The sequence below is a fragment of the Callorhinus ursinus genome, unplaced genomic scaffold, assembly GCF_003265705.2.
Source record: "Callorhinus ursinus isolate GAN/ISIS: 27379988/994484 unplaced genomic scaffold, GSC_fseal_2.0 scaffold1, whole genome shotgun sequence".
Taxonomy (NCBI): Eukaryota; Metazoa; Chordata; class Mammalia; order Carnivora; family Otariidae; genus Callorhinus; species Callorhinus ursinus.
The window spans coordinates 73,983,162-74,009,238 of record NW_027397063.1 but is presented as its reverse complement, the minus strand read 5'-3'; the positions used below and the strand labels follow the sequence as shown (position 1 = coordinate 74,009,238).

Here is a 26,077-nt window from a genome sequence, read left to right as displayed (position 1 = left end):
TCTTTTCTCTCCCCTGATTACGGCCCATTTCCCATTCCCTTGGTAGCCTCTGTCACCGCTCTCCCCATGGGAAATCAGAGGAGCAAGTACATCCTGCCTCTCTCTCCAGTGAATTGATTTCATTAACTGGCCAGTCATGCCAGCAACCTCCACCAGACACTGGGCCCTGCTTTGTGCCTGCTGGGGTGTCAGTTGGCCAAAAGTTACGCTTCAGAGAACCCTGTAAGAGCTTTAGCTCCAGTATACAGATGAGAAACTGAGACGAGAGAGGAATAATCACTTGACCAAGTTCCGTTGGCTGAGTGGCTGAGCGGCAGCCGAGTAATCAGTCCCACAAGACTCTGAGTGCAGGACGAAGTTTCTGTTCAGGTGACAATTCAAGGGCAGGGTTGGGGTGAGGCCTTGAAGGGCATAAGCAGGGCATGGGGGCGAGGACTTTCTGGACACAGGAATCCCAGAGGAGCCTACATTTGGGGGTGATGGCACAGTTATAGCAGTGAGCAGGAATCACACACGTGGGAACTCTCGTGACCTGCTGCTCAGAGGCCTCCCAAGCTGCCTTCTGGGGCCGAGGGCTCTCCCCAAAGCAGATCAGTGGGGGCTGTGCCAGCAAAACAGGGAGCGGCCAGGCAGCCCCTTCCCAGAGGCCTCCAGGGACCCCGCCTGATGTTGGACAGTTGTAAGGCAGCTGGACACAGTGCTCTCAGATTGCAGTAAACCTGGTTTAATTTCCAGCACAGCACGTGGTAGGGTGAGGGGTGGAGGGCGTAGGAGAAACTGGCTCAGAGAGGTGCCTCCCACTGCCCCCCTCCTGATGGGACTCAGGGACATCCACAGTAACACCCAGAGACTCGTCTCTAGGGCAGTCATCCAACCCAGACCCCCTTACACTGGGGACCAGACAATGAGGATGTGGATTGGCAGTCTTGCTGCGAGGCTATAAGGCAGGAAACGGAGACCTTGCCCTGCAAGGTCAGGCTCCCTGCTCAGCGGGGAGTCTGCTTCTCCCTCTCCCCTGCCCCTCCCCCTCCTTTGCGCTCTCTTAATCTCTCAAATAAATAAAATCTTTAAAAAAAAAAGAACACAATAGAATAAAGCAGAATAGAACAGATCAGATCAGATGAGGACAGCATACTTATAAGGGGACTATTGTTCCATAAACTTGTTTTCATTTTAGAGATGTATTATGTGTGCACACTATGTTGGAGGTAAAGTCTACCCCCCTCCCCACCCCCTGCACCCCCAACAGCACTGTGTGAATGGAAGGGCTGCTCCTCTGGGGGCCATGGCCTCAGTGGCCCAGAGACAGCGGGGGTGGGGGGGACAGGGGTCCCAGAGCCACCTGCTGGGAGGCCAGGGGTGGGGCCTGGCCCTGAGGCCTCTGGCAGCCGTGGAGCACTCAGGGCCCCCGGGGCGGCAGGGCTGGGGAGCAGTGCAGGAACTGAGAGACCTGACAGCCAGTTGCAGCCGCTCTGCAGGGAAGTGGCACCTGGGATAAAATGATGACCAGGCACTGGTGGCGGCTTGCCCCTCTCCTGTGGGCCCAGCCGGAGGGGGAGGGGGCCCTCAGCCTGGCACAGGGCTGCCACACAGGACCTCACACACCTGGCCACAGGTTGACTGCATTATTTCGAGGTCATCTGGGCCTTTCCCTGCCTTCAGGGAGGAACGGCCTGAGCCTGGGAAGAGAAATGATCTTCCCAGCGCTGACAATACCCAAATGCCACCTCCCTGCTGGGGACTGTCACCACACATGGCCTCCTTCATTCCCGGTACCACAGGTGAGGGTGGGGGATGCCTGGGGTCCCCCAGGCCCCCAGTTAGCCTAGACCAAAGTTGTCTATATTCCTTGGGGTGCAGCCACAGAGAGATGCCCATTTTACACCCAACACAGCGTGCACACATAACACATCTCTAAAATGAAAACAAGTTTATGGAACAATAGTCCCCTTACAGGGTGTGATGTGCTCACCTGATCTGTACTATTCTAGTCTTTTATTCTGTTCTACTTTATTCTGTTGGGTTCTATTCTATTCTGTCCCATTCTATTCTGGGAGACAGAGGAGGAGAGGGGCTGTGGAGGTGGTGGGCTCACCCACAATCACCTCATAAGACCCCTGAAGGGACACAAACTGCAGCTGCCCCGGGTGAGCCCTCCTATGTCTCCCCCGAGGGTCCTGGGGCTCTTGGCAGCAGAGACTATACCCTATTCACCCAGTATCCCACTGCCCCCCTCCCCCCGCCCCCTGGAAGAGACTCTGAATTCGCAGAACCAGCAAACCTTGGAGAACGGCCGTCAGTCCAAGCTGGAAGTGCAGGGGATGAAAGCGCAGCTCCCAGTCTGAGGCGGCTGCATCTTTGTCATTTGCATATTGAATCCCTTCCTCCTGGATTCACTGGCCATGGGCCCTTAGGGGCCTTAGGGACTAAGTCTTAGGTCCTATAGGGGTGACAACACTCAGGAGACCCCAGAATCTTGGGCTCAGGGTCTGGCAGATGCCATGAGTGAATAAATGAAAGGCCCATTGTCCAAGGGTAGGAGCAGAGGCTTTGGGGTCAGTGAGACCTGAGTACAGTTCTGAGTTTGTCACGCATTCGCTAGCTGTGTGGTCCTGGGTAAGCCACTTAGCCTCTCGGAGCACCAGTTTTCTTGTCTATAACAATGGGGATATTAATATCTATTGCAGTTTTGATATAAAGATTAGCAAAAGGGCTTATAAAGTAAAATGGTACATTTTAGGAATTTAATAAATAATACCTGTTATTATTGTTAATAGTGATTACAATAATACTAAAGGGAAGGTTTCAGAACAGCTGTGCGTACTCCAAGTATGCTATTATTACTCACATTTGGGGGAGATTTGTTTGCCATTGTCTTCACCCTCATAAATATCTGGAGGAGGAAACAAATTATAAAGGTAATAAACGGCTGTAAAAGGAAACAGTGTGCACGTATGCGCACACACACATATACACACACAAATACATAGGTCCTTGAAAAATATTCAATTTGATTACAACAAAATTTTAAGTGATAGTTGCATTCTTTTTTTTTTTTTTAAAGATTTTATTTATTTATTTGACAGAGAGACAGCGAGAGAGGGAACACAAGCAGGGGGAGCAGGAGAGGGAGAAGCAGGCTTCCCGCAGAGCAGGGAGCACCGATGCGGGGCTCGATCCCAGGACCCTGAGATCATGACCTGAGCCGAAGGCAGACACTTAACGAATGAGCCACCCAGGCGCCCCGTGTGATAGTTGCATACTTGGAAAATGAGCAGAATGGCTCTGGTACCAGTGAAGGTCTAGTGGTGTGTTGGGAAGGTATACTTTGAGTCTCTGGGGCACTCCCAGTCCATGTACCAGAATAAGCATAAAAATGTTGGTGGAGAAGGATAAGAAGAATGGGAAAGGTGGGCTGTGAAAATTCATGCTAGTTAAGAACTGGTGTATATTCTCTTTTCCTTCAGTGGATGATCTTTCTAGCATACATCACATAAATCCTAAATGTTTTTGGGAATTTAGTTTCCAAACTTAGTGTTGGAATTCTGATCTTTCATTTTGGTTTAAAAACTGAATGAAACTTATTAACAAGTGAACCCGTGAGTTTTTATCAGGATACATGTTTTTGGTAAATTACAACCTTTGAAGATAAAATCATGCCTTTCCCGTGCTGTCCACTAGATGGAATAACAGGACCACTCCACTGTAGAGCTCACTTGTTCGGAGGCCACCCACTCCTTACCGCTCAGATTTCAAATGATCGAACTATTTTTTTCTTTCAAACTAGATTTTTCTCTATTGTTACAATATGCAAAACTTCAAAAAAGATTTATTATTTTGTGAGAGAGAGAGGGCGTGGGCTCGCGCGCACAAGCAGGGGCGGGGTAGTGGGGTGGAGACATGCCTTTAAATTAGGGGTAAGCCTTTCTTTTCCTTCTCTGGAGGAACAAATGTGGGTAACTAGCTGCTAATGATAATATGCAAACAGCCATCTAGGCCCTAATCTGAAAGCTTCATCTCATTTAATTCTCATCGTGAGGAGTCTCACCACTGCATCCTCATGGTGAGGGGTCCCACCACTCCATCCTCATTGTGAGGAGTCCCAACACTGCATCCTCATCATAGGGAGTCCCACCACTCCATCCTCATGCCACTAGACACACAGGCAAAAAAAGCGGTTGCCACACTGGAGGAAGCAATTGATCCTAATCCTCATGAGGAGCTCAGGCTGTTACCTAACAGCGTCAGAGAGGAATGTGCTTGATGCTCAGGTGACCCACTGGAACATCCCCCAACACCTCCACACCCAGCTGTAACTCTAAATGGGCAAGTAAAAGAAGTAGCCAGACAAGAGTCCGGGACACCCCCTGGGCACACCACCAGCAGAAGATGAGAAGGAGGGGTATCTAGAATGGGAGGGAGATGATAACGGTATAACCTAAAAACCAATTGCAGCAGCAGGGGGTATAGATTCAAGTTAAGTAGGACTCTTACTATGTCCCCTGGTGGAAACTCCCCCCTTGGGAACCAAGACCTCTAAACTCACTGAGACTAACGAACGTTGCAGGGATGGGAAAGACAAATGCCCTATGCAAGTCACTAGAGCATGATAATGAATAAGGTCACAACTCATTCAACCTCTTGCCTCCCAGATTCATATATTCTGCTTACTGAGGGCACAGTACCATGACATGGCCTTGGTTTAAGGTATATACTGCATCCTGAAGGCTAGCCCCCACCCCACAGTGCCATGTCTAAACTGTTGCACATCCTCGCTTTCAGGAGGCTATTCCACAGCTCTATCAGGCCGGCAGCTTCTAAATGGGGTGATGTGTGGTAGGACTGTAGGTCAGTCCTGTGGTGATACGCCGACGGCCAAGTCTCTCCATTAAAGCAATGCTTTATGGTTGATCAGATGCTACATGAGTCCTCGAACAGTGGAGGCCCCTGTGAGCAGGAAAGGCACACATGTCACTCCTGCTCAGAGTGAATTACTGTACTTTCCAGCCTGGAGGGGGTCTGATGACATCGACCGTTCTCCTCAAAGGATAGTATCCAACTGGGAGCTCAGTGTCCATCTGTGCCGGCCAGTTGATTGTCAGCAGTGATAGAAGCTATGTCGGTCTTGACAACAGGAAGCCCATGCTGCTGGGCCCATGCATAGCCTCCCACTCTGCTGTGAAGGTGTCTCTATGAGCCCACTGTGCAGGCACTGGGGTACCAAGGCAAAAGCCAGCTGACACCTGCTGGCCAAGTCATCCAGTCGGTTTAGCTGTTAGGCACCTTTTCTGCAATGGATCTTCTCTGATGGGCATGAACACAATACAAAGAGCCTCACATTTTGAGCTTAAGTCTCTAGGTCTCCGTGCCTCTTCCCCAGTCAGATCATTGTTATATTTAGATGCTAATTATTATTCTGGAAGGAAGGTGGGGACACATCCTGAGAAGGGCAAGCATTGTCATGTACATCTCATTTGAGGCTTCTGCATAATTTTGTGGGGAGAAGAGTCTCCCTCCCAACAAGGGGGGGGTAGGCCACTACGCCAGCCCAGGGGGATAGAGGGGCTAGACCTAGATGTTCTCATCTCAAGCTTTACAGTCCCACATCTTCCCTATCAGGGCATGACCTGCCTGCTCTTCTACTAGCACTAGGAGCCCCAAATGATCAGGCAGCGCATTTGCCTAGGCTGAGAATTCATCCTTCTCTCACAGAGTGCCATGCTGTAGAAGATGAGGGGCTGAACACTGGCAAGGAAGCCCTCTGATTCTCACATGGGGCTTTAAATTGGTGGTTAATCTGAGGCTGTCACTTTCTTCACTCTCTTCAGTGCATCCATGGTGCTTAGCAATAGCCTCCCAATTCTGTGGTCCTGATACTTAATATTTTCCCCAAACTTCTCAAATCCTAGAGACATTGCACCAACTGGTGCATCCCTGTCCCCCTGTGTCTGACCCCAGGTATCACCACAGGTGAAGATCTTAGCAACTGAACTGCTACCACAAACCAGGGCCTAGGGCTTTCCACACGCCACCTAACCAGCAGCAATGGAATCCTCATTGCCACCTGGCCAGCAAGTGACCTAATAACGCCAGAATCCCATTCTTTCTAGGACCTTTCCTGGTACTGTCTTGGGTCAGGTTTCCCAGCAGCAGGTTGCACAAGTGAGTGGTGGAGAAAGGGCTTTCAGAGGAAACCTGTAAGAGCACTGAGGACAGAAGACAGGGCAGGGAAGAAGTGGGCTCTGCTCTAGTCTAGCGCCAGCCTGATCTCCTGGGAAACCCTGGACCATAGATGGTACCACAGGTGTCCCATTTTGTACCCCGAATCAGTCAGCCATTGGCTGGCTGGCCAAAAGCTGCCCTTGAGGGAGGCCATAACCTGTCAGGCATTTCCTGGCTAGACAGCTCTGGTCAGCTGAGGGCACTCCTCCGAAGGGCACAACTGAGAGCTGTTAGCAGCTAACCTCATAGCAACTGGGCAGTGGGTGCACGCACCTGACAAAAATGATGTAGGCAAGGTGTCTAAAGCCCCTGTGACACTACTGTGTGTGATTTTTTTTATTAAAAAATGAACAGATTTTATTTTTAGATCAGTTTTAGGTTTACAGAAAAATTGAGCAGAAAATACAGAGTTCCCATATAGCCCCTCTCCATTGGCTCCCTACACAATATCTCCTATTATTAACATCTTGCATTAGTGTGGTACGTTCATTACAATTAGTGAACCAGTACTGATGCATTATTATTAACTAAAGTCCATAGTTTACATCAGGGTTTACTTTTTGTGTTGGACAGTTCTGTGGGTTTTGACAAGTGCACAATGTCCTATATCCACCATTACGATATCATACAGAATAGTTTCACTGCCCTAAAAATCTCTTGTGTGCAGCCTGCTCATCCCCTCTTCCCCCATATCCCTGGTAACCACTGATCTTTCTACTGTCTTTATAGTTTTGTCTTCTCCAGAGTGTCAAACAGTTGGAATCATGCAGTATGTATTTTCAGATGGGATTCTTTTGTTTAGCAATTTGCCACTTCAGTTTCCTTACGTCTTTTTGTGGTTTGATAGCTCATTTCTTTTTATTCCTGAGTAATATCCCATCATATGGATATGTCATAGTTTGCAGTTCATTTGGGTAAATACTAAGGAATATGATGGCTGGTCTGTATGGTAAAACAATTTTTAGCTTTTGTAAGAAACTATCAAACTATACCATTTTGCATGGCCACCAGCAGTGAATGAGAGTTCCTGTTGCTTCCTATCATCACCAGCATTTGGTGCTGTCAGTGCACTATATACTACTTTTCACAATGTAACTCTTGAGTTTTGCTTCTTGTTTTGGGGTCTTTTTTGCTTTGTTTTGTTTTGTTTTGAGGTGTCAGCCAATCTTCTGAAGAGCTGACTGGTTTTTGTGAAACTAACTTGTGAAAAAGTTGTAAGTTCACAAGGACATCAGTTTTTCCCTTGTATCTTTCTGACTTCTGAAACCACCCTGCTTTCCTAGCACTGAAGTGCATACATGCATGCGCCAGATAACACCAGATAACATAAACATAAACAGTCTACAGCCAACTCTAGACTAAGACACAACTAAATGTTATCCATTCTTCTGCTCATCTCACACTTTTGAGTCTGATCACTTTGAATTAGCAGGATAGATAGAAGGAAAAAAAAGAAGGGCACCTGGACAATTCACAGACTTATGCTTTGGGTGAAGGAGTTATAACTCTATCAAATGGCTCATGTCTGTAAATTTATAGATTATGCCACTGTGTTGACCAATGTATGCCAATATCTTCAAGCAAAGGGGCTTTTAAAGATCTCTTTAAGAGATTCTTGGCACATGAAAAAAGGAGTTAAAGGCTTCAAGAATAAAATAAACTTTAGGACCAGATAAGGTTGATAGGCTCAATTTTCTAATAGTCCTTGAAAATCTGAAGAGTTGCCTGTTAAATAAATAACCTGGAATGGAATTCTCAACACAAATTTTACTCATCTGTACGGCCCCAGCTGAAAGGGGGTCCAATATCAGGGGTCTTCCTTCATTTTGAACTTTTCAAAGTAGAAAAGGAAGCCAGGATGTGACTTGATTAGAGACAATATTGGGGGATAAAACCGATTATTTAGGATATAAAAATCTGATTTTATCTTTTCTTAAAAAATGTTTTTTTCACAAGCCATTACAAAATACCCATGGAAAACAAAACATAAAAATTTCACACCTCCTAGAGATTCTGCTACATCCCATAGAGGGATAGGCCTTATCATGCAAAGCAAATTTAGGGACTATATTATAGTCTATGAACTTTCACCAGCCAAGATTTTTCTCAAGCCTCACTTTTCCTGGTCTGTATTTTCCAAATACAAAATTTTAGAATGCACATATATACCCTAGTTGAAAATCACTCTTTTATTTTTATTTATTTATTTTAGGTAGGGGAGGGGCAGAGGGAGAGAATCCCAAGCAGACTCCACACCCAGCATGGGGCCCAATGCAGGGTTTGATCTCATAACCCTGAGAATTATGATCTGAACTGAAATCAAGAGTCAGAAACTTAACTGACTAAGCCACTCAGGTGCCCTGACAATCACTGCTTTATTAAATGGCATTGCCATTAATATTTGTCGACCAAGACTGCACATCCAGTTACTTATTATGTAACCATCTTCCTGTTAATTTGCCATTTCATGCTCATTAGCATCCAAAGGTCTAGAAGTCTGACCAAGAAACATAAGTTAGCTTTGCCCCTGAGTGGGGGTGTGGGATCTGTGTGTGTTTCTTCAATGAATTTTGTACTTTGTAGACACTCAATAAATGTGTTTTGAACTAAAATTCCTTCCAAAGGCCTTTTCTAAATAAATCGTAGGCCTGAATACATACCTCATGTCCCATCAAAGTAATTACATGATAGTCCAAAACCAAAATCTCAAATACTGAATTCCCAAGACTTTGATTATGGGCAGTGGTAAAAGCGTAAAGTAGAAGGTCTTTTGGAAAAGGTTATCTCCAGTTTAAACAGGCAGGGAAAGACAAGATGACGACAAAAGCAGCACATTTGGAACCCCATAAACCATAATCTATTATGTCATTAAATATAAAGTATAAAAAGCTTCCACACGTGTTTTTCTTTGTGATCCCATACCAAATTCTGGCCACCAGAAAACTGACCCACGAAGAAGTCAGGGCTGAAGTCTTATGGGGAAGCACCTGGATCAAGTGCTCCTAGCCTTTCCATGGAAAGCTTGGAGAGGAGGTGAAATCCATAAATCTTGGATAGAGCAAGAAGTAAAGTTGCCACAACCTGGTGTCTTTTTATTCCCAAGCACAGACATTCTGGCAATGAATGCTCGTATCTCTACAAGCATTTCCTTAAAAGGACAGCTTTTCCAAAGAGGGAGTCACTTTCAATGTGAAACATTTGCCCTTCATTTTAATTCAAGCCTAGTTAAATCTACACAAATGAATAGCAGAAAACTGATATATCTTTCTTCTCGCTCACATAATTCAGGAAAGGCTAAGGCAATGTCTTCTTCAGCTTCTCAGCAGCTGGTATCACCCTTTGCTACCCCACTCTCCCACTGGATCCTACCTTTAATCCCATGTATGCTGGGGACTGGGTCTTCCTTACTGCTGGTAGCTCTTTCCATATTTTCAATCCAGGGTACAAATTCCACTCCAATGCCTTTGTTTTAGAGAAATATACATGAACATTGGACCATAGGAAAGAATGGCACGTGCATTCCTCCCTATACCAGGTGGAGTTGTGCTGGCTCACCTGGGTTCTCCTAAAGTCTCAAGGACCTGCTTTATCTTCCTCCTCACTTTAGTCTAAGACCTGGCCCGGCTCTGTGCATGATATTCAACAAGGGAAGTGTCAGTGGACACCACTTGCTGGATTATACAGTTAACATCTAACTGGCTGCAAGTCTTTTTTTTTTTTTTCTTAAAATTTTATTCTTAGGTAATCTGTACACCCAGCGTGGGGATTGAACTCACAACCCTGAGGTCAAGAGTTGTGTGTTCTACTGACTGAGCCAGCCAGGAGCCCCTGGGTACCAGTCTTAAAGTGGGAGAGGTGAGGGGGAGGAATGCCCTTTCATCCTCTCATAAGCTGTTTTATTGGCTCACTCTAGCTCCCTCCTTCCCTCTTCCCTGTCCTGAAATGCCGACTATTAATAGTAACTCCTTTGTGTTAGTCTAGCTCAACAAATAAACACTTGCTAGGCCCTGGAGGTCTGAGATGAATGAGATGTGTCCTGAGCTAAACCTCATCACCCCTGACTCTGCTTGCAGAGTAGTTTGCCAGCCTGATGTGATTATTCAATGAGTTCTTTTATTTGTTTATTCACTAAACATTTACTGAGCACCTATGAGTGCCAGGCCCTTGTCTAATATGAGGCCCAAAGGAAGCTAAAACTACTAAGACAAACTTCATGCTCTAGAGGAATTCATGGCCTAGTGGGGAGAAAAACATAAACACATCATAAAATTCTAATAGTAGATGCTGTGATAGAGTACTCTGCGAGAGTGTGGGTGCCTTGCCCAGAGCGTACAAGGCTATTAGGCTCAGCAATCCCAAGGGTTCAAGGTGGTATAGGAATGGACTGGGATGATAATCTGGTATCTGTCAGAGCTTTGAAAAATGCTAGACAGACATAAGGTCCTGATATTCCTGATCCTGAAACCTCCCACCCCCATTGCCTAAAGTGTTCTGTCTGGGAAGTCTCTGTGTTCTGTTTGGGAAGTCTCACCTTCTCTCAGGGACGAGCCTAAGGCCCTGCTCTGGTCTGCCGCCTAAAATTTGTGTGGAATTGACCCTCTGTTTGCCAGTCTGTAAAAGGAAGGTGCTGGACAATGCCTCTGGGCCTGTCTTTGAGTTCAGTAGGGCTTTTCTTTTTATCTACAAGCTAGGACCTGGTTCTAGGACCTTATTTTTTTGTACTTTTCATTCCAGTGACTCACTTATTTTCTAACTGGAAGTTTGTACCTCTTAATCCCCTTCACCTATAATCCCCATTCCCCACCCCCACACCCTGGCAATCACTAGTTTGTTCTCTATATTTACCAGTTATTTCTTTTTTGTTATTTTTGATTGGTTTGTTGGTTTTTTAGATTCCATATGTAAGTGAAATAATAGAATATTTGTCTTTCTTTGACTTATTTCACTCAGCACAATACTCTCTAGGTCCATCCCATGTTGTTGCAAATGGCCGGACTTCATTCTTTTTTATGGCTAAGTAGTATTCCATTGTGTACATATACCACATCTTCTTTATTTACTCATCTATCTATGGACACTTAGGTTGCTTTCATATCTTGGCTATTGTAAATAATGCTACATTAAACATAAGGGTGCATATATCTTTTTGAATTAGTGTTTTCCTTTTCTTTGGGTAAATACCCAGAAGTGGAATTACTGGATAGTATGGCACTTTTATTTTTAGTTTTTTGAGGAATCTCTGTACTGTTTTCCATAATGGCTGCACCATTTAACAACCCCACTATTCTCAAGGGTTCCCTTTTCTCCACATTCTCAGCAACATTTCTTATCTGTCTTTTTGATGCTAGCCATTCTGACTGGCATGAGGTGGTATCTCATTGTGGTATTGACTTGCATTTCCCTGATGATCAGTGATGTTGAGCATCTTTTCATGTGTCTGTTGGCCATCTGTATGTCTTCTTTGGAAAAATGTCTATTCGGGTCCTCTGTTCATTTTTTCGTCAGATTGGGGTTTTTTGGCATTGAGTTGTATGAGTTCTTTATATATTTTGGATAGTAATGCTTTATTGGATATATCATTTGCAAATGTTTTCTCCCATTCAATAGGTTGCCTTTTTTGGTTTGCTGATGGCTTCCTTTGCTGTGTAAAACTTTTTGGTTTGATGCAGTCCCAATAGTTTACATTTTTGCTCTTGCTTCCTTTGCCTGGGGAGACTTGCCCAGAAAAATATTGCTAAGGCTGATTTCCAAGAGATTACTGCCTATGTTATCTTTTAGGAATTTTGTGGTTTTGGGTCTTACACTTAAGTCTTTAATCCACTTTGAATTTATTTTTGTGTATGGTATAAGAAAGTGGTCCAGTTTCATTCTTTTGCATGTAGCTGTCCAGTTTTCCCAACAACATTTATGAAAGGTACTGTCTTTTCCCCATTGTGTATTCTTGCCTCCTTTGTTATAGATTAATTAACTATATAAGCATGGATTTATTTCTGGGCTATCAATCTTGTTCCAATGATCTGTGTCTATTTTGTGCCAGTACCATATTGTTTTGATTACAATAGCTTTGTAGTAAATCTTTAAATCTGGAATTGTGATAGCTCCAACTTTGTTCTTTTTTCTCAATATTGCTTTGGCTATTTGGGGGTCTTCTGTGGTTCCATACAAATTTTAGGATCATTTGTTCTAGTTCTGTGAAAAATGCTATTGATATTTTGATAGGGATTGCATTAAATCTATAGGTTGGTTTGGGTAGTATGGACATTTTAACAATATTTGTTCTTCCAGTCCATGAACTTCATATATTTTTCCATTTATTTGTGTCATCTCTGATTTCTTTCATCAATGTCTTATAATTTTCAAAGTACAGGTCTCTCATCTCTGGTTAAATTTATTCCTAGATATTCTTTTTGATGCAATTGTAAATGGGACTGTTTTCTTAATTTCTTTTTTTTTTAAGATTTTATTTATTTATTTGAGAGAGAGAGAATGAGAGATAGAGAGCATGAGAGGGAAGAGGGTCAGAGGGAGAAGCAGACTCCCCGCTGAGCAGGGAGCCCGATGCGGGACTTAATCCCGGGACTCCAGGATCATGACCTGAGCCGAAGGCAGTCGCTTAACCAACTGAGCCACCCAGGTGCCCCTATTTTCTTAATTTCTCTTTTTGCTATCTCATTAGTAGTGTATAGAAACACAACAGATTTCTGTATGTTGATTTTGTATCCTGCAACTTTACTGAATTCATTTATTAGTTCTAATAGTTTTTTTGTTTTTTTTGGGGGGGTGGAGTCCTTAGAGTTTCCTATATATAGTATCATGTCATCTGCAAATAGTGAAAATTTTACTTCTTGCTTGCCAAATTGAATGCCTTTTATTTCTTTTTCTTGCCTGATGACTAGGAACTCCAGTACTATGTTGATTAAAAGTGGTGAGAGTGGACATCCTTGTTTTTTTCCTGATCTTAGAGGAAAAGCTCTCAGTTTTTCACTGTTGAGTATGAGGTTAACTATGGGTTTTTCATATATGGCCTTTATTATGTTGAAGTATGTTTCCTCTAAATATACTTTGTTGAGATTTTTATCATAAATGGATGTTGAATATTGTCAAATGTTTTTTTCTGCATCTATTGAGATGACTATATGATGTTTATCCTTCATTTTGTTAATATGATGCATCACATTGATTTGCATATATTAAACCATCTTTGTATCCCTGGAATAAATTCCACTTGATTGTGATGAATGACCCTTTTAATGTATTTTTGAATTCAGTTTGCTAATATTTTGTTGAGGATTTTTGCATCTGTGCTCATCAGGGATATTGGTTTGTAATTTTTTTTTTTTATAGTATCTTTGGGTTTGGTATCAGAGTAATACTGGCCTCATAGCATGAATCTGGAAGCATTCCTTCCTCTTCTGTTTTTTGGAATAGTTTGAGAAGAATAGGTATTAGCTCTTTTTTAAATGTTTGGTAGAATTCACCTGTGAAGCCGTCTGGTCCCGGACTTTTGTTTGTTGGGAGTTTTTTTAAGTACTGATTCAATTCTGTTACTAGTAATTGGTCTGTTCAGAAATTCTATTTCTTCCTGATTCAGCCTTGGAAGATAGTATGTTTCTAGGAATTTATCCATTTCTTCTAGGTTGTCCAATTTGTTAGCATATAATTTTTCATAATTTTTATAATCCTTTGTATTTCTCTGGTGTCACTTGTAACTTCTCTTTCGTTTCTGATTTTATTAGAGTCCTCTCTCTTTTTCTCTTGATGAGCCTAGCTAAAGGTTTATCAGTTTTGTTTAACTTTTCAAAGAGCCAACTCTTAGTTTTACTGTTCCTTTCTAGTTTTTTAGTCTCTATTTCATTTATTTCCAGTCTGATCTGTATTACCTCCTTCCTTCTACTAACTTTAGGTTTTATTTTATTTTTCTAGTTCCTTTTTTTTTAAGATTTTATTTATTCATTTAGAGAGACAGCACATGCATGCACAAGTGGGAGCAGGAGCAGAGGGGGAGGGAGAGGGACAAGCAGACTCTGTATTGAGTATGGAGCCCCATGCAGGGCTCAATCTCATGACCCTGAGATCATGACCTGAGCTGAAACCAAGAGTGGGATGCTTAACCAACTGAGCCACCCAGGTGCCCTCTAGTTCCTTTATGTATGAGGTTAAATTGTTCATTTGAGATTTTTCTTCTTTCTTGAGGTACATCTGTATCACTATAAACTTCCCTCTTAAAAGAGCTTTAGTTGTGTTGCAAAGATTTTGAACTATAGTGTTTCCATTTTCATTTGTCTGCAGGTATTTTTTTCATTTTCACTATGATTTCTCCATTGACCCATTGGTTGTTTAGAAAAATGTTGTTTAGCTTCCATGTTTTTGTGTTTCTTCTAGTTTTTTCCTGAAACTGACTTTTAAAGATTTTTATTTATTATTTATTTATTTTTTTTTGAGAGAGTGCATGCACACATGCGTGAGCTGGGAGATGGGGAGGCCAGAGAGAGAATCTCAAGCAGGCTCCACATCCATCATGGAGCCCAATGTGGGGCTCGATCTCCTGACCCCAAGATCATGACCTGAGCCAAAACCAAGAGTTGGACGCTTAACCAACTGAGCCACCCAGGCACCCAATTTTTTTCATTTTTAAGTAATCTCTACACTGCACATGGGGCTCAAACTTACAACCATGAGATCAAGACTTGCATGCTCTACTGACTAGCCAGCCAGGTGTCCTTCCTGTAACTGATTTTTTTAGGGAGGGGAGGGGCAGAGGAATAAGAGAGAGAGAATCCCAAGCAGGCTCCACGCCCAGCATGGAGCCCAATGCAGGGCTCAATCTTACAATCCTGAGATCATGACCTGAGTGAGATTAAGAGTCAGATGCTTAACTGACTAAGCCACCCAGGCACCACTTGAGTTTTTAATTTCATATTGCTGTGGCTGGAAAGATGCTTGATATGATTTCAATCTTCTTAAATTCATTGAGACTTGTTTTTTGGCCTATCATGTGATCTGTTCTGGAGAATATTCCATGTGGGGTTCTGCTTCTTATCTAGATTTTACATTCCTGTCACAACCTAGGGAGCATAGTGCTAGGACTTGAGAAGGGCTTGAGAATGTATTTCTGAATTGTTAACTGAATAAATGTCATGTCCTCATAACAAACACGTGTCTTTTTTTGTGTGAGGCAGAGCAGGGTAGGGTGATTCAGTTAAAATCTAAATTGTCAATTAGGAACAATTTTGGTAAGATGCCCTTTCTTACCAAGTTGATCTATAGATTTTACACAATACCAAGCAAAATCTCAGCAAGCTTTTTTGTAGAAATTGAAAAGCTGATTCTAAAATACATACAGAAATGTTAAGGATGTAGAATAGCCAAAACAACTTTAAAAAGGAAGAACAGAAGATGGAGGTGGAGTAGGAGGACCCTAGGCTCACCTCATCCCACAAATACAGCTAGATAACTGTCAAATCACCCTAAATACTCCAGAAATTGACCTGAAGACTGACAGAACAAACTCCACAACTAAAGGGAGAGAAATGGCCACATCGAAAAAGAAAGTGCAGAGATGTGGCTTAGGGGAGAAAGAGATCACAGCTGCTGCAGGGGGAAGGGAGTTGTGATCGAAGAGAAGGGTGTGAGAGAGAGGAGCACAAGGGGAATGCACAAGGAGAACATTTCCCCATAGCCACTGGCTTGTAAAATGAGAGGGGCTGAATTTTCATGAGTTCTTGCAACCAGCAGGGCTTAAAGCCTGGAATTTTAAAGATCAGCAGGCTTGTCTGGGATAGAGCCTGGAGGGCCCTGAGCTGCTCCTGGAGAGAAGGTAGGCAAACAACACCAGACCATACAGCATGGCAACAATGATCTGAAGAGTGCCTGGGGCACACAGTGGGGAGATTATTTGCTCTTCTTGGAGTGTGTTCCTGAGAGGCAACATTCATGGAGATACCTCTCTGGGAACAAAGGAGATAGTTGGTGTCATTTCCCTCCTCTGCCCCTCAGCATAAACACAGAACCACCTGCAGGAAGCAATTCCAACGCTGGCTGCCTAACTTGCTTACACCAAGCCCCAACCCCTGCACTCCAGTGGAACTACTCTTCTCAGGCACACCTGCCTCAGTCTCAGCTCGCTGGGCCCCTCTCCCAGACCAGTACAAACCCTTGCCCACACCACATCTCCCAATCAGAGAGTTTTGCAGGACCTTAGTTCTGGTGGAGGTGGTGACAGGTCTCATTTCACAAGCAGACCAGAGCACACTTCGTTAACACTTGCTACATTCAGGCTAGGGATCAAACACTGTTCACAGAAGGCAAGGAGAGCCTCTGTAGATGACTGGCCTGAAGGATAGAGCAGCCAGAACACAATAGCAGAATGCATGTGGCACACACTGAAGATACTACCTGAAGCACCAGGCCCAGGGCACTACATGACCTCTTCTTTATAAGGCCATTACTTTCAGAAGCAGAAGATATAACTGTTTTTTCTAACATAGAGAAGAAGACAGAGCACCTAGACAAAATGCCAAGATGGAGGAATTCATCCCAAATGAAAGAACAAGATAAGGCCATGGCCAGAGATCTAAGCGAAACAGATATAGGTAACATGCCTGATAGAAAATTTAAAGAAATGATCATAAGGATACTCACTGGCCTTGAGAAAAGAATAGAAGACATTAGTGAGACCCTTACCACAGAGATAAAAGAGCTAAGAAAGAATCAGAGATGAAGAGTGCAATAAGTGAGATTAGAAACATGCTTGATGCAGTGAAAGCAGGCTGAAAGAAGCAGAGAAATGAACTAATGAGCTAGAAGACAAACTAATGGAAAGCAAGGAAGATGAACAAATGAGGGGAAAAAAATTATGCAAAATGAGAATAGACTTAGGGAACTTAGTGACTCCATCAAATGTAATAACATTAATATTATAGGAGTCCCAGAAGAAGAAGAGAGAAGAAAGGGGGCAGAAAATTTATTTGAATAATAGCTGAAAACTTAACCTAATCTAGGGAAGGGAACAGACATTCAGATTGAGGAGACACAGAGAACTCCCATTAAAATCAACAAAACCAGGCCAACACCAAGACATTTGGTAATGAAATTTGCAAAATATAGTGATAAAGGAAAAATCTTAAAAGCAGCAAAAGAAGTCATTAATTTATAAGGAAAAACCCATAAGGCTAGCTGGACATTTTTCAACAGAAACTTGGCACGCCAGAAGAGAGTGGTATGATATATTCAAAGTACTAAAAGGGGAAAATCTGCAGCCAAGAATATTCTATCCAGCAAGGCTATCATTTGTAATAGAAGGAGAGATAGTTTCCTAGACAAACAAAAACTAAAGGAGCTTGTGACCACTAAACCAACCCTGCAAGAAATATTAAAGGGGACCCTTTAAGTGGAAAGAAGAGACAAAAAGTAACAACATAAAGCCAGGAAACACAAAATCAGTAAAAATGAATATTTCTGTAAAAAAATCAGTCAAGGAACTCACACACAAAAAAGGATATAAAATATAATAACATATGCCTAAAACATGGGTAGGAGAGGAGAAAAGAATGGGTTCAAACTTGAACAACCATCAACTTAATAGAGACTGCCATTTGCAAAGAGGTTATATACAAACCTAATGGTCACCATATATAAAAAAAACACTAATAAACATGCAAAGAATAAAGAGAAATAAATCCAAATATATCACTAAAGAAAATCAGCAAAACATGAAAGACAGAAAGATATGCAAGCATCAGAGAAAAACTCCAGAAACAACCACAAAACAAGCAATAAAATGGCAATAAATACATATCTATCAATAATTACTGTGAATGTAAATGGACTAAATGCTCCAATCAAAAGATATAGGGTGTCAGAATGGATTAAAAAAAAAAAGACCTATCTATATGTTGCCTACAAGAGACTCATTTTAGACCTAAAGACACATGCAGATTGAAAGTGAGGGGTTGGAAAAACATGTATCATGCAAATGGATGTCAAAAGAAATCTGGAGAAGCAATACTTATATTGGACAAACGGTACTTTATTCGTTTTTTAAGTAGGCTCCACGCCCAGTGTGGAGCCCAATGCAGGGCTTGAGCTCACGACCCTGAGATCAAGACCTGAGCTGAGATCAAGAGTCAGGTGCTTAACTAACTGAGCCACCTGGGTGACCCAGACAAACTGGACTTTAAAACAAAGACTGTAACAAGAGACAAAGAGAGGCACTATATAATAATAAAGGGGACAATCCAAGAAGATAAAACAATTTAAATATTTATGCACCCAACATGGGAACACCCAAATATATAAAACAACAACAAACATATAGGAAATAACAATAATAATACAACAATAGTAGGAGACATTAACACCCTACATCTTACTTACATCAATGGGCAGATCATCTAAACAGAAAATCAACAAGTAAACAATGGCTTTGAATGACACACCGGACCAGGTGGACTTAACAAATATATTCAGAACATTCCATCCTAAAACAGCAGACTATACATTCTTTCTAAGTGCACATTCTCCAGAATAGATCACATATTAGGTCACAAACAGGCTTCAACAAATGCAAAACGAATGAAGTCATACCATACACCTTTTCTGACCACAATGCTATGAACCTAGAAGTCAACCACAGAAAAAATCTGGAAAGACCACAAATACACACAGGTTAAACAACATACCACTAAACAATGAATGAGTCCACCAGGAAACGAAGAAGAAATTAAAACAAAACAAAACAAAACACCTGGAGACAAATGAAAATGAAAACACAACAGTCCAGCACTTTGGGGTAGAGCAAAAGTGGTCCTAAGAGGGAAGTAATAGCAATAAAGGCCTACTTCAAGAAGCAAGAAAAATCTTAAATAAACAACCTAATCTTACACCTAAAGGAGCTAGAAAAAGAACAACAAATGAAGCCTAAAGCCAGCAGAAAGAAGGAAATAATAAAGATCAGAGCAGAAATAAATGGTATAGAAACTAAAAATCAGATCAATGAAACCAGGAGCTGGTTCTTTGAAAAAATTAAGAAAATTGATAAACCTCTAGCCAGACTTACCAAGAGAAAAGAGAAAGGACCCAAATATATAAAATCACAAATGAAAGAGGAGAAATAACAGCCAATACCACAGAATACAAACAATTATAAGAGAATATTATGAAAAACTATATGCCAACAAATTGGACTACCTACAAGAAATGGATAAATTTCTAGAAACATATAAATGACCAAAACTGAAATAGGAAGAAATAGAAAACTTGAACAGACCAATAACCAGCAAAGAAATTGAATCAGTAATCAAAAACTCCTAACAAAAAAGTCAAGGACCAGATAGCTTGACAGCTATCTGTAGAATTCTCCAAACATTTAAAGAAGAGTTAATACAAATTCTTCTCAAACTATTCCAAAAAATAAAAGAGGAAGGAAAGCTTCCCAATTCATTCTATGAGGCCAGCATTACCCTGATACTAAAACCAGATAAAGATACCACACACACACACACACACACACACACAAAGACCAATATCTCTGATGAGCATAGATGCAAAGATCCTCAACAAAATATTAGCAAAACAAATCTAACAATACATTAAAAGAATCATTCACCATGATAAAGTGGGATTTATTCCTGGATTGCAAGGGTGGTACAGTATTCACAAGTCAATCAACATGATATATCACCTTAATAAAAGAAAGGATAAGAACCATATGATCAGTCCAATAGATGCAGAAAAAGCATTTGACAAAGTACAACATCCATTCATGATAAAAACCCTCAACAAAGCAGGGATAGAGGGAACATACCTCAACATAAAAAAAGCCATATGTGGGGCGCCTGGGTGGCTCAGTTGTTAAGCGTCTGCCTTCAGCTCGGGTCATGATCCCAGCTCCTGGGATCGAGCCCCGCATCGGGCTCCCTGCTCGGCGGGAAGCCTGCTTCTCCCTCTCCCACTCCCCCTGCTTGTGTTCCCTCTCTCGTTGTGTCTCTCTCTGTCAAATAAATAAATAAAATCCTCTAAATAAATAAATAAAGACCATATGTGAAAGACCCACAGCTAATATCATCCTAAATGGGGAAAAATTGAGAGCTTTTCTTCTACAGTCAGGACAAGACAGGGATGTCCACTCTCACCACTTTTATTCAAGCTCGTACTGGAAGTCCTAGCTACAGCAATCAGACAACAGAAAGAAGTAAAAGTCATCCAAATAGGCAAGAAAGAAGTCAAACTTTCACTATTTATAGATGACATGATACTATATATATAGGAAACGTAAAGCCTCCACCAAAAAAAAAATGCTAGAAACTAATAAATGAATTCAGTAAAGTCACAGAATACAAAATCAATATATGGAAGTCTATTGCATTTCTTTTTTATTCTTTTTTCTCTCTTTTTTAAAACTTAAATTCAATTAGCCAACACATATTACATCATTAGTTTCAGATGTAGTGTTCAACAATTCATCAGTTTCATATAACACCCAGTGCTCATCACATCATGTGCCTTCCTTAATGCCCATCACCCAGTTATCCCATCCCCCAACCCACCTCCCCTTCATCAACTCTCAGTTTGTTTCCCATAGTTAAGAGTCTCTCATGGTTTGTCTCCCTCTCTCATTTCTTCCCATTCAGTTTTCCCTCCCTTCCCTTATGGTCCTCTGCACTGTTTCTTACATTCCACATGAGTGAAACCATATGATAATTGTCTTTGTCCAGCTGACTTATTTCATTTAGCATAATACCCTCACGTTCCATCCATGTCGATGCAAATGGTAAGTATTCATCCTTTCGGATGGCTGAGTAATATTCCATAATATATATATTCCATAATATGTTTATGTATATATATATATATGTATATATATGTGTGTGTATATATATATATATATACACACACACACATACACATACCATAATATCCTTTCATCTGTTGAAGGACATCTCAGCTCTTTCCACAGTTTGGCTATTGTGGACATCGCTTCTATAAACATTGGGATGCAGGTGCCCTTTGGGTCACTATGTTTGTATCCTTTGGGTAAATACCTAGCAGTGCAATTGCTAGGTCATAGGGTAGCTCTATTTTTAACTTTTTGGGGAACCTCCATACTGTTTTCCAGAGTGGCTGCACCAGCTTGCATTCCCACCAACAGCATAAGAGGGTTCCCCTTTCTCTGCATCCTCACCAACACCTGTTGTTTCCTGACTTGTTAATTTTAGCTATTCTGACTGGTGTGAGGTGGTATCTCATTGTGGTTTTGATTTGGATCTCCCTGATGCTGAGTGATGTTGAGCATTTTTTCATGTGTCTGTTGGCCATTTGTATGTCTTCTTTGGAGAAATGTCTGTTCATGTCTTCTGCCCATTTCTTAACTGGATTTTTTGTTATTTTTGGGTGTTGTGTTTGGTAAGTTCTTTATAGATTTTAGATACTAGCCCCTTGTCAGATATGTCATTTGAAAATATTTTCTCCCATTCCGTAGGTTGCCTTTTAGTTTCATTGACTATTTCCTTTGCTGTGCAAAAGCTTTTTATCTTGATGAAGTCCCAATAGTTTATTTTTGCTTTTCTTTCCTTTGCCTTTGGAGACATGTCTAGCAAGAAGTTGCTGTGTGGCATTTCTATACACCAATAATGAAGCAGCAGAAAGAGAAATCAAGGAATCAATGCCATTTACAATTGCACCAAAACCACCAAGAGGTGAAAGACCTATACTCTGAAAACTATAAAACACTGATGAAAGTCATGGAAGATGACACAAATAAATGGAAAGACATTCCATGCTCGTGGATTGGAAGCACATATATGGTTAAAATGTCCATACTACCCAAAGCAATCTACACACTTAATGCAATCCCTATCAAAATACCACCAGCATTTTTCAGAGCTAGAAAAAACAATTCTAAAATTTTGTATGGAACCACAAAAGATGCTGAATAGCCAAAGCAATCTTGAAAAAGAAAAGCAAAACTGGAGACATCACACTTCCAGACTTCAAGTTATATTACAAAGCTGTAGTAATCAAAACAATATGGTCCTGGCACAAAAATAGACACATAGATCAATAGAACAAAACAGAAACCCAGAAATGAACACACAAATATATTGTCAATTAATCTTTGACAAAGCAGGTAAGAATATCCAATGAGAAAGACTGTCTCATCAAATGGTGTTGGGGAAACTGACAGCAACATGCAAAAGAATGAAACTGGACCACTTTCTTATATCATACACAAAAATAAATTCAAAATGGATTAAGGACTTAAATGTGAGACCTGAAACCATAAAAATCCTAGAAGAGAGCACAGGCAGTACTTCTTTGACATCAGCCACAGCAATTTCTTTCTACATGTTCCTTGAAGCAAGGGAAACAAAAGCAAAAATAAACTATTGCGACTACATCAAAATAAAAAGCCTTTACACAGCAAAGGAACAACCAACAAAACTAAAAGGCAACCTATGGAATGGGAGAAAATATTTGTAAATGACACATCTGATAAAGGGTTAATATCCAAAATACATAAAGAACTTCTAAAACTGAACACCCAAAAAACAATAAAAAAAATGGGCAGAAGACAAGAATAGACATTTTTTCCAAAGAAGACATCTGATGGCCAACAGACACATGAAAAGATGCTCAACATCACTCATCATCGGGGAAATGCAAATCAAGACTACAGCTGTCAGAATGGCTAAAATCAACAACAGAATAAACAGCAGGTGTTGGTGGGGATGTGGAGAAAGGGGAACCCTCTTGCACTGTTGGTGGGAATGCAAACTGGTGCAGCCATTCTGGAAAACAGTATGCAGGTTCCTCAGAAAATTAAAAATAGAACTACCCTATGACTCACAAACTGCACTACTAGGTATTTACCCAAAGGATACAAAAGTACAGATTGGAAGGGGTACATGCACCCCGATGTTTACAGCAACATTATCAACAATAGTCAAACTATGGAGAGAGCCCAAATGTCCATCAACTGATGAATGGATAAAGAGGAGGCAGTATATATACACAATGGAATATTACTCAGCCATAAAAAAGAATAAAATCTTGCCAGTTGCAAGGACATGGATGGAGCTAGAGAGTATAATGCTAAGGGAAATAAGTTAATCAGAGAAAGATAAATATAATTTGTCATATAATTTCACTCATACATGGAATTTCACTCATATGTGGAATTTAAGAAACAAAACAAATGAGCAAAGAGGAAAAAGGGGGGGCGGGGCAAACGAAGAAACAGACTTTGTTTGGTTACCAAAGGGGAAGTGGGGGGAAATGGGTTAAATAGGTGATGGGGATTAAGGAGTGCACTTGTGGTGATGAGCACCAGCTGTTGCATGTAAGTGTTGAATCACTAGATTGTACACCTTAAACTAATATTACACTGTATGTTAACTAACTGAAATGTAAATAAAAAAATTTTTAAAAAGGAAGAGCAAAGTTGAAGGATTTGATTTTAAGGCTTATTATAAAGCTACAGTAATCAAGATAGTAAGGTATTGATGTCAGGACAGACAAACAGATCAATGGAACAGAATAGAGCATCCAGAAATTGATGCATTTATATAAATAGTGAATTGGAGAAATGGTAATGGAATAACAGGACACTAATAAACAAAAAACTGAACTTTGATCCACATTTCACACCATATACCAAAATAAGCAAACAAAAATCTCAAAATGGATTAGAGACCTAACTGTAAAACTATAGAGAAAATCTTTGTGACTTTAGACAAAGATTTCTTAGGCACACACCAAAAATATAATCCATAATTTTTTTAAAATTTGGATTTCATCAAAATTGAAATCTTCCGTTTTTCAAGACACTCTTTTTAAAAAAAAATTAAGTAGGCTCCATGCCCAACATGGGGCTTGAACTCACCAATCCTGAAAGACACTGAGACTGAGCCAGCATGGCTCCCCCAATAGATACTCTTAAGAGTATGAAAAGATAAGCCATACACTGAAAGAAAATATTTGCAAAGCATAAACCTAACAAAGGATTTTTATCTAGGGTATATAAAAATAAACCTCTCAAAACTTAATAATAAAACAATGAGCAGGCTGGGGCGGAGCAAGATGGCGGAGGAGTAGGAGACCTAGATTTCGTCTGGTCTCAGGAATTCAGCTGAATAGGGATCAAACCATTCTGAACACCTACGAACTCAACAGGAGATTGAAGATAAGAGTAACAACACTCTGAACAGAAAAGCGACCACTTTCTGGAAGGTAGGACGTGCGGAGAAGTGAATCCGAGGCGATATTCGGGAGGATAGACGGCGGGGGAGGGGACTCCGCCGGCCGCTTCTGGCAAGTGATAGAGCCGCAGAGCACAAAATCGGAACTGTTAGAAGTCAGCTCCTCTGAGGGACGTCGCTGCAGTGGCTAAGCAGGGGGTGGAATCCTCCCGGGACAGTGTGGTCTCAGGACCCTTGGGGTCACAGAAAGACCAGGGGTGCCTGAGTGTGCCAGAGCTCCCAGGTATTGGAGCGGGGAAGCCGGCTGCAGAGACAGAGCCGAGGCGCGGGCTCTCAGCTCGGGGTGGCCATAAACTGTGATCCGCAGCCCAGTCGGGCCACTGCTCCTCCAGCAGGGACCCAACAAGCGGCAGAGCCGGGGAGACTCCCCTTCCTTCCTGGGGAGGAGCGGCGCGGGAACGCACCGCAGGGATCTGTTGGGTTTGGAGACTCCACACGGGGTCAGGTGCCAGAGATAGCAACGCTCGGTCACAGGCCGGGTGAGCACGGAGTGTGGCCGGAGACCGGGGACACGGGAGTGACTGCTTTTTTCTGGGGGCGCACTGAGGAGCGGGGCCCCGCGTTCTCAGCTCCTCCGGGTGGAGACTGGGAGGCCACCATTTTCGCCCTGGTCCTCCAAGGCTGTACCGAGAGCTTGCAGGGAACAAAAGCTCCTGAGATCAAACCCGAGCAGCTTGCTTAGCCCGGACCGACAAGGGCGGGGCAATTCAGCCTCCGGCAAAGACATTTGGAAACCACAGCAACAGGCCCCTCCCCCAGAAGATCAGCACGAACAGCCAGCAAGCCAAGACCAAGTTTACCGATCAAGGAGAACGGGAGAACTCCAGCGCTAGGGGAATACTGCACATAGAATTCATGGCTTTTTTTTACCATGATTCATTAGTTCATCAAAGTTAATTTTTGTTAACTGTTTTTTTTTTTATTTTTCTTTTTCCCTTTTTCAACCAACATCTTATCAATCTCTTTTTAAAAAAAAAAACATTTTTTATTTTTCATTTTTAGAGTCATATTTTATCCCTTCATAATAGTTACCCTTATTTTTGGCATATATATATAAGTTGTTCTCTCTTTAAGATTTTGAGATACAGTTTCTTCTAACAGATCAAAATATACCCTAAATCACTAGTGTATGGCTCTGTTCTAGTCTCCTGCCTGATCACATTCTCTCCCTTTTTTTTTTTTCTTAAATCTTCTTTCTTTTTTCAAACAACTTCTTATCTTATCAATTCCTTTTATAAAATCTTTTATAATTTTCATCTTTACAGTCATCTTCCATCCCTTCATTGTATCAACCCTTATTTTGTACATATATGTCTTTCTTCCTTTAAGATTTTAGGAGGCACTTTTTTCTAACAGACCAAAATACGCCCAAAATCTAGTGTGTGGCACTGATCTATGCACTAGCCTGATCATATTTGATCATATTCTGCTTTTTTTTTTGTATTGTTCTGCTTTTGTTTTTATCTTTTTTTCTTTTTTTTTTCTCTTTCTTTTTTCTTTCTTTCCCTTTCTTTTCCCCTGATTTCAGGTCTTTTCTGATTTGTATACAGTATATTTGCTGGGGACGTTGTAAACCTGTTAGCATTTTGTTCTCTCAT

General features: G+C 41.6%; 1 protein-coding gene across 2 annotated transcripts in view; it reads right to left on the bottom strand.

Moving 5' to 3' along the window:
- MCF2L2 (MCF.2 cell line derived transforming sequence-like 2) overlaps positions 1-26,077 on the bottom strand; it is a 259,995-nt gene that overhangs the window by 3,984 nt on the left and 229,934 nt on the right. For both annotated transcript variants that reach the window (XM_073896615.1, XM_073896620.1), the window contains exon 27: positions 2,849-2,893. In XM_073896615.1, the coding sequence (XP_073752716.1) occupies positions 2,849-2,893 (45 nt within the window). The remainder of the gene's footprint in view (positions 1-2,848; positions 2,894-26,077) is intronic.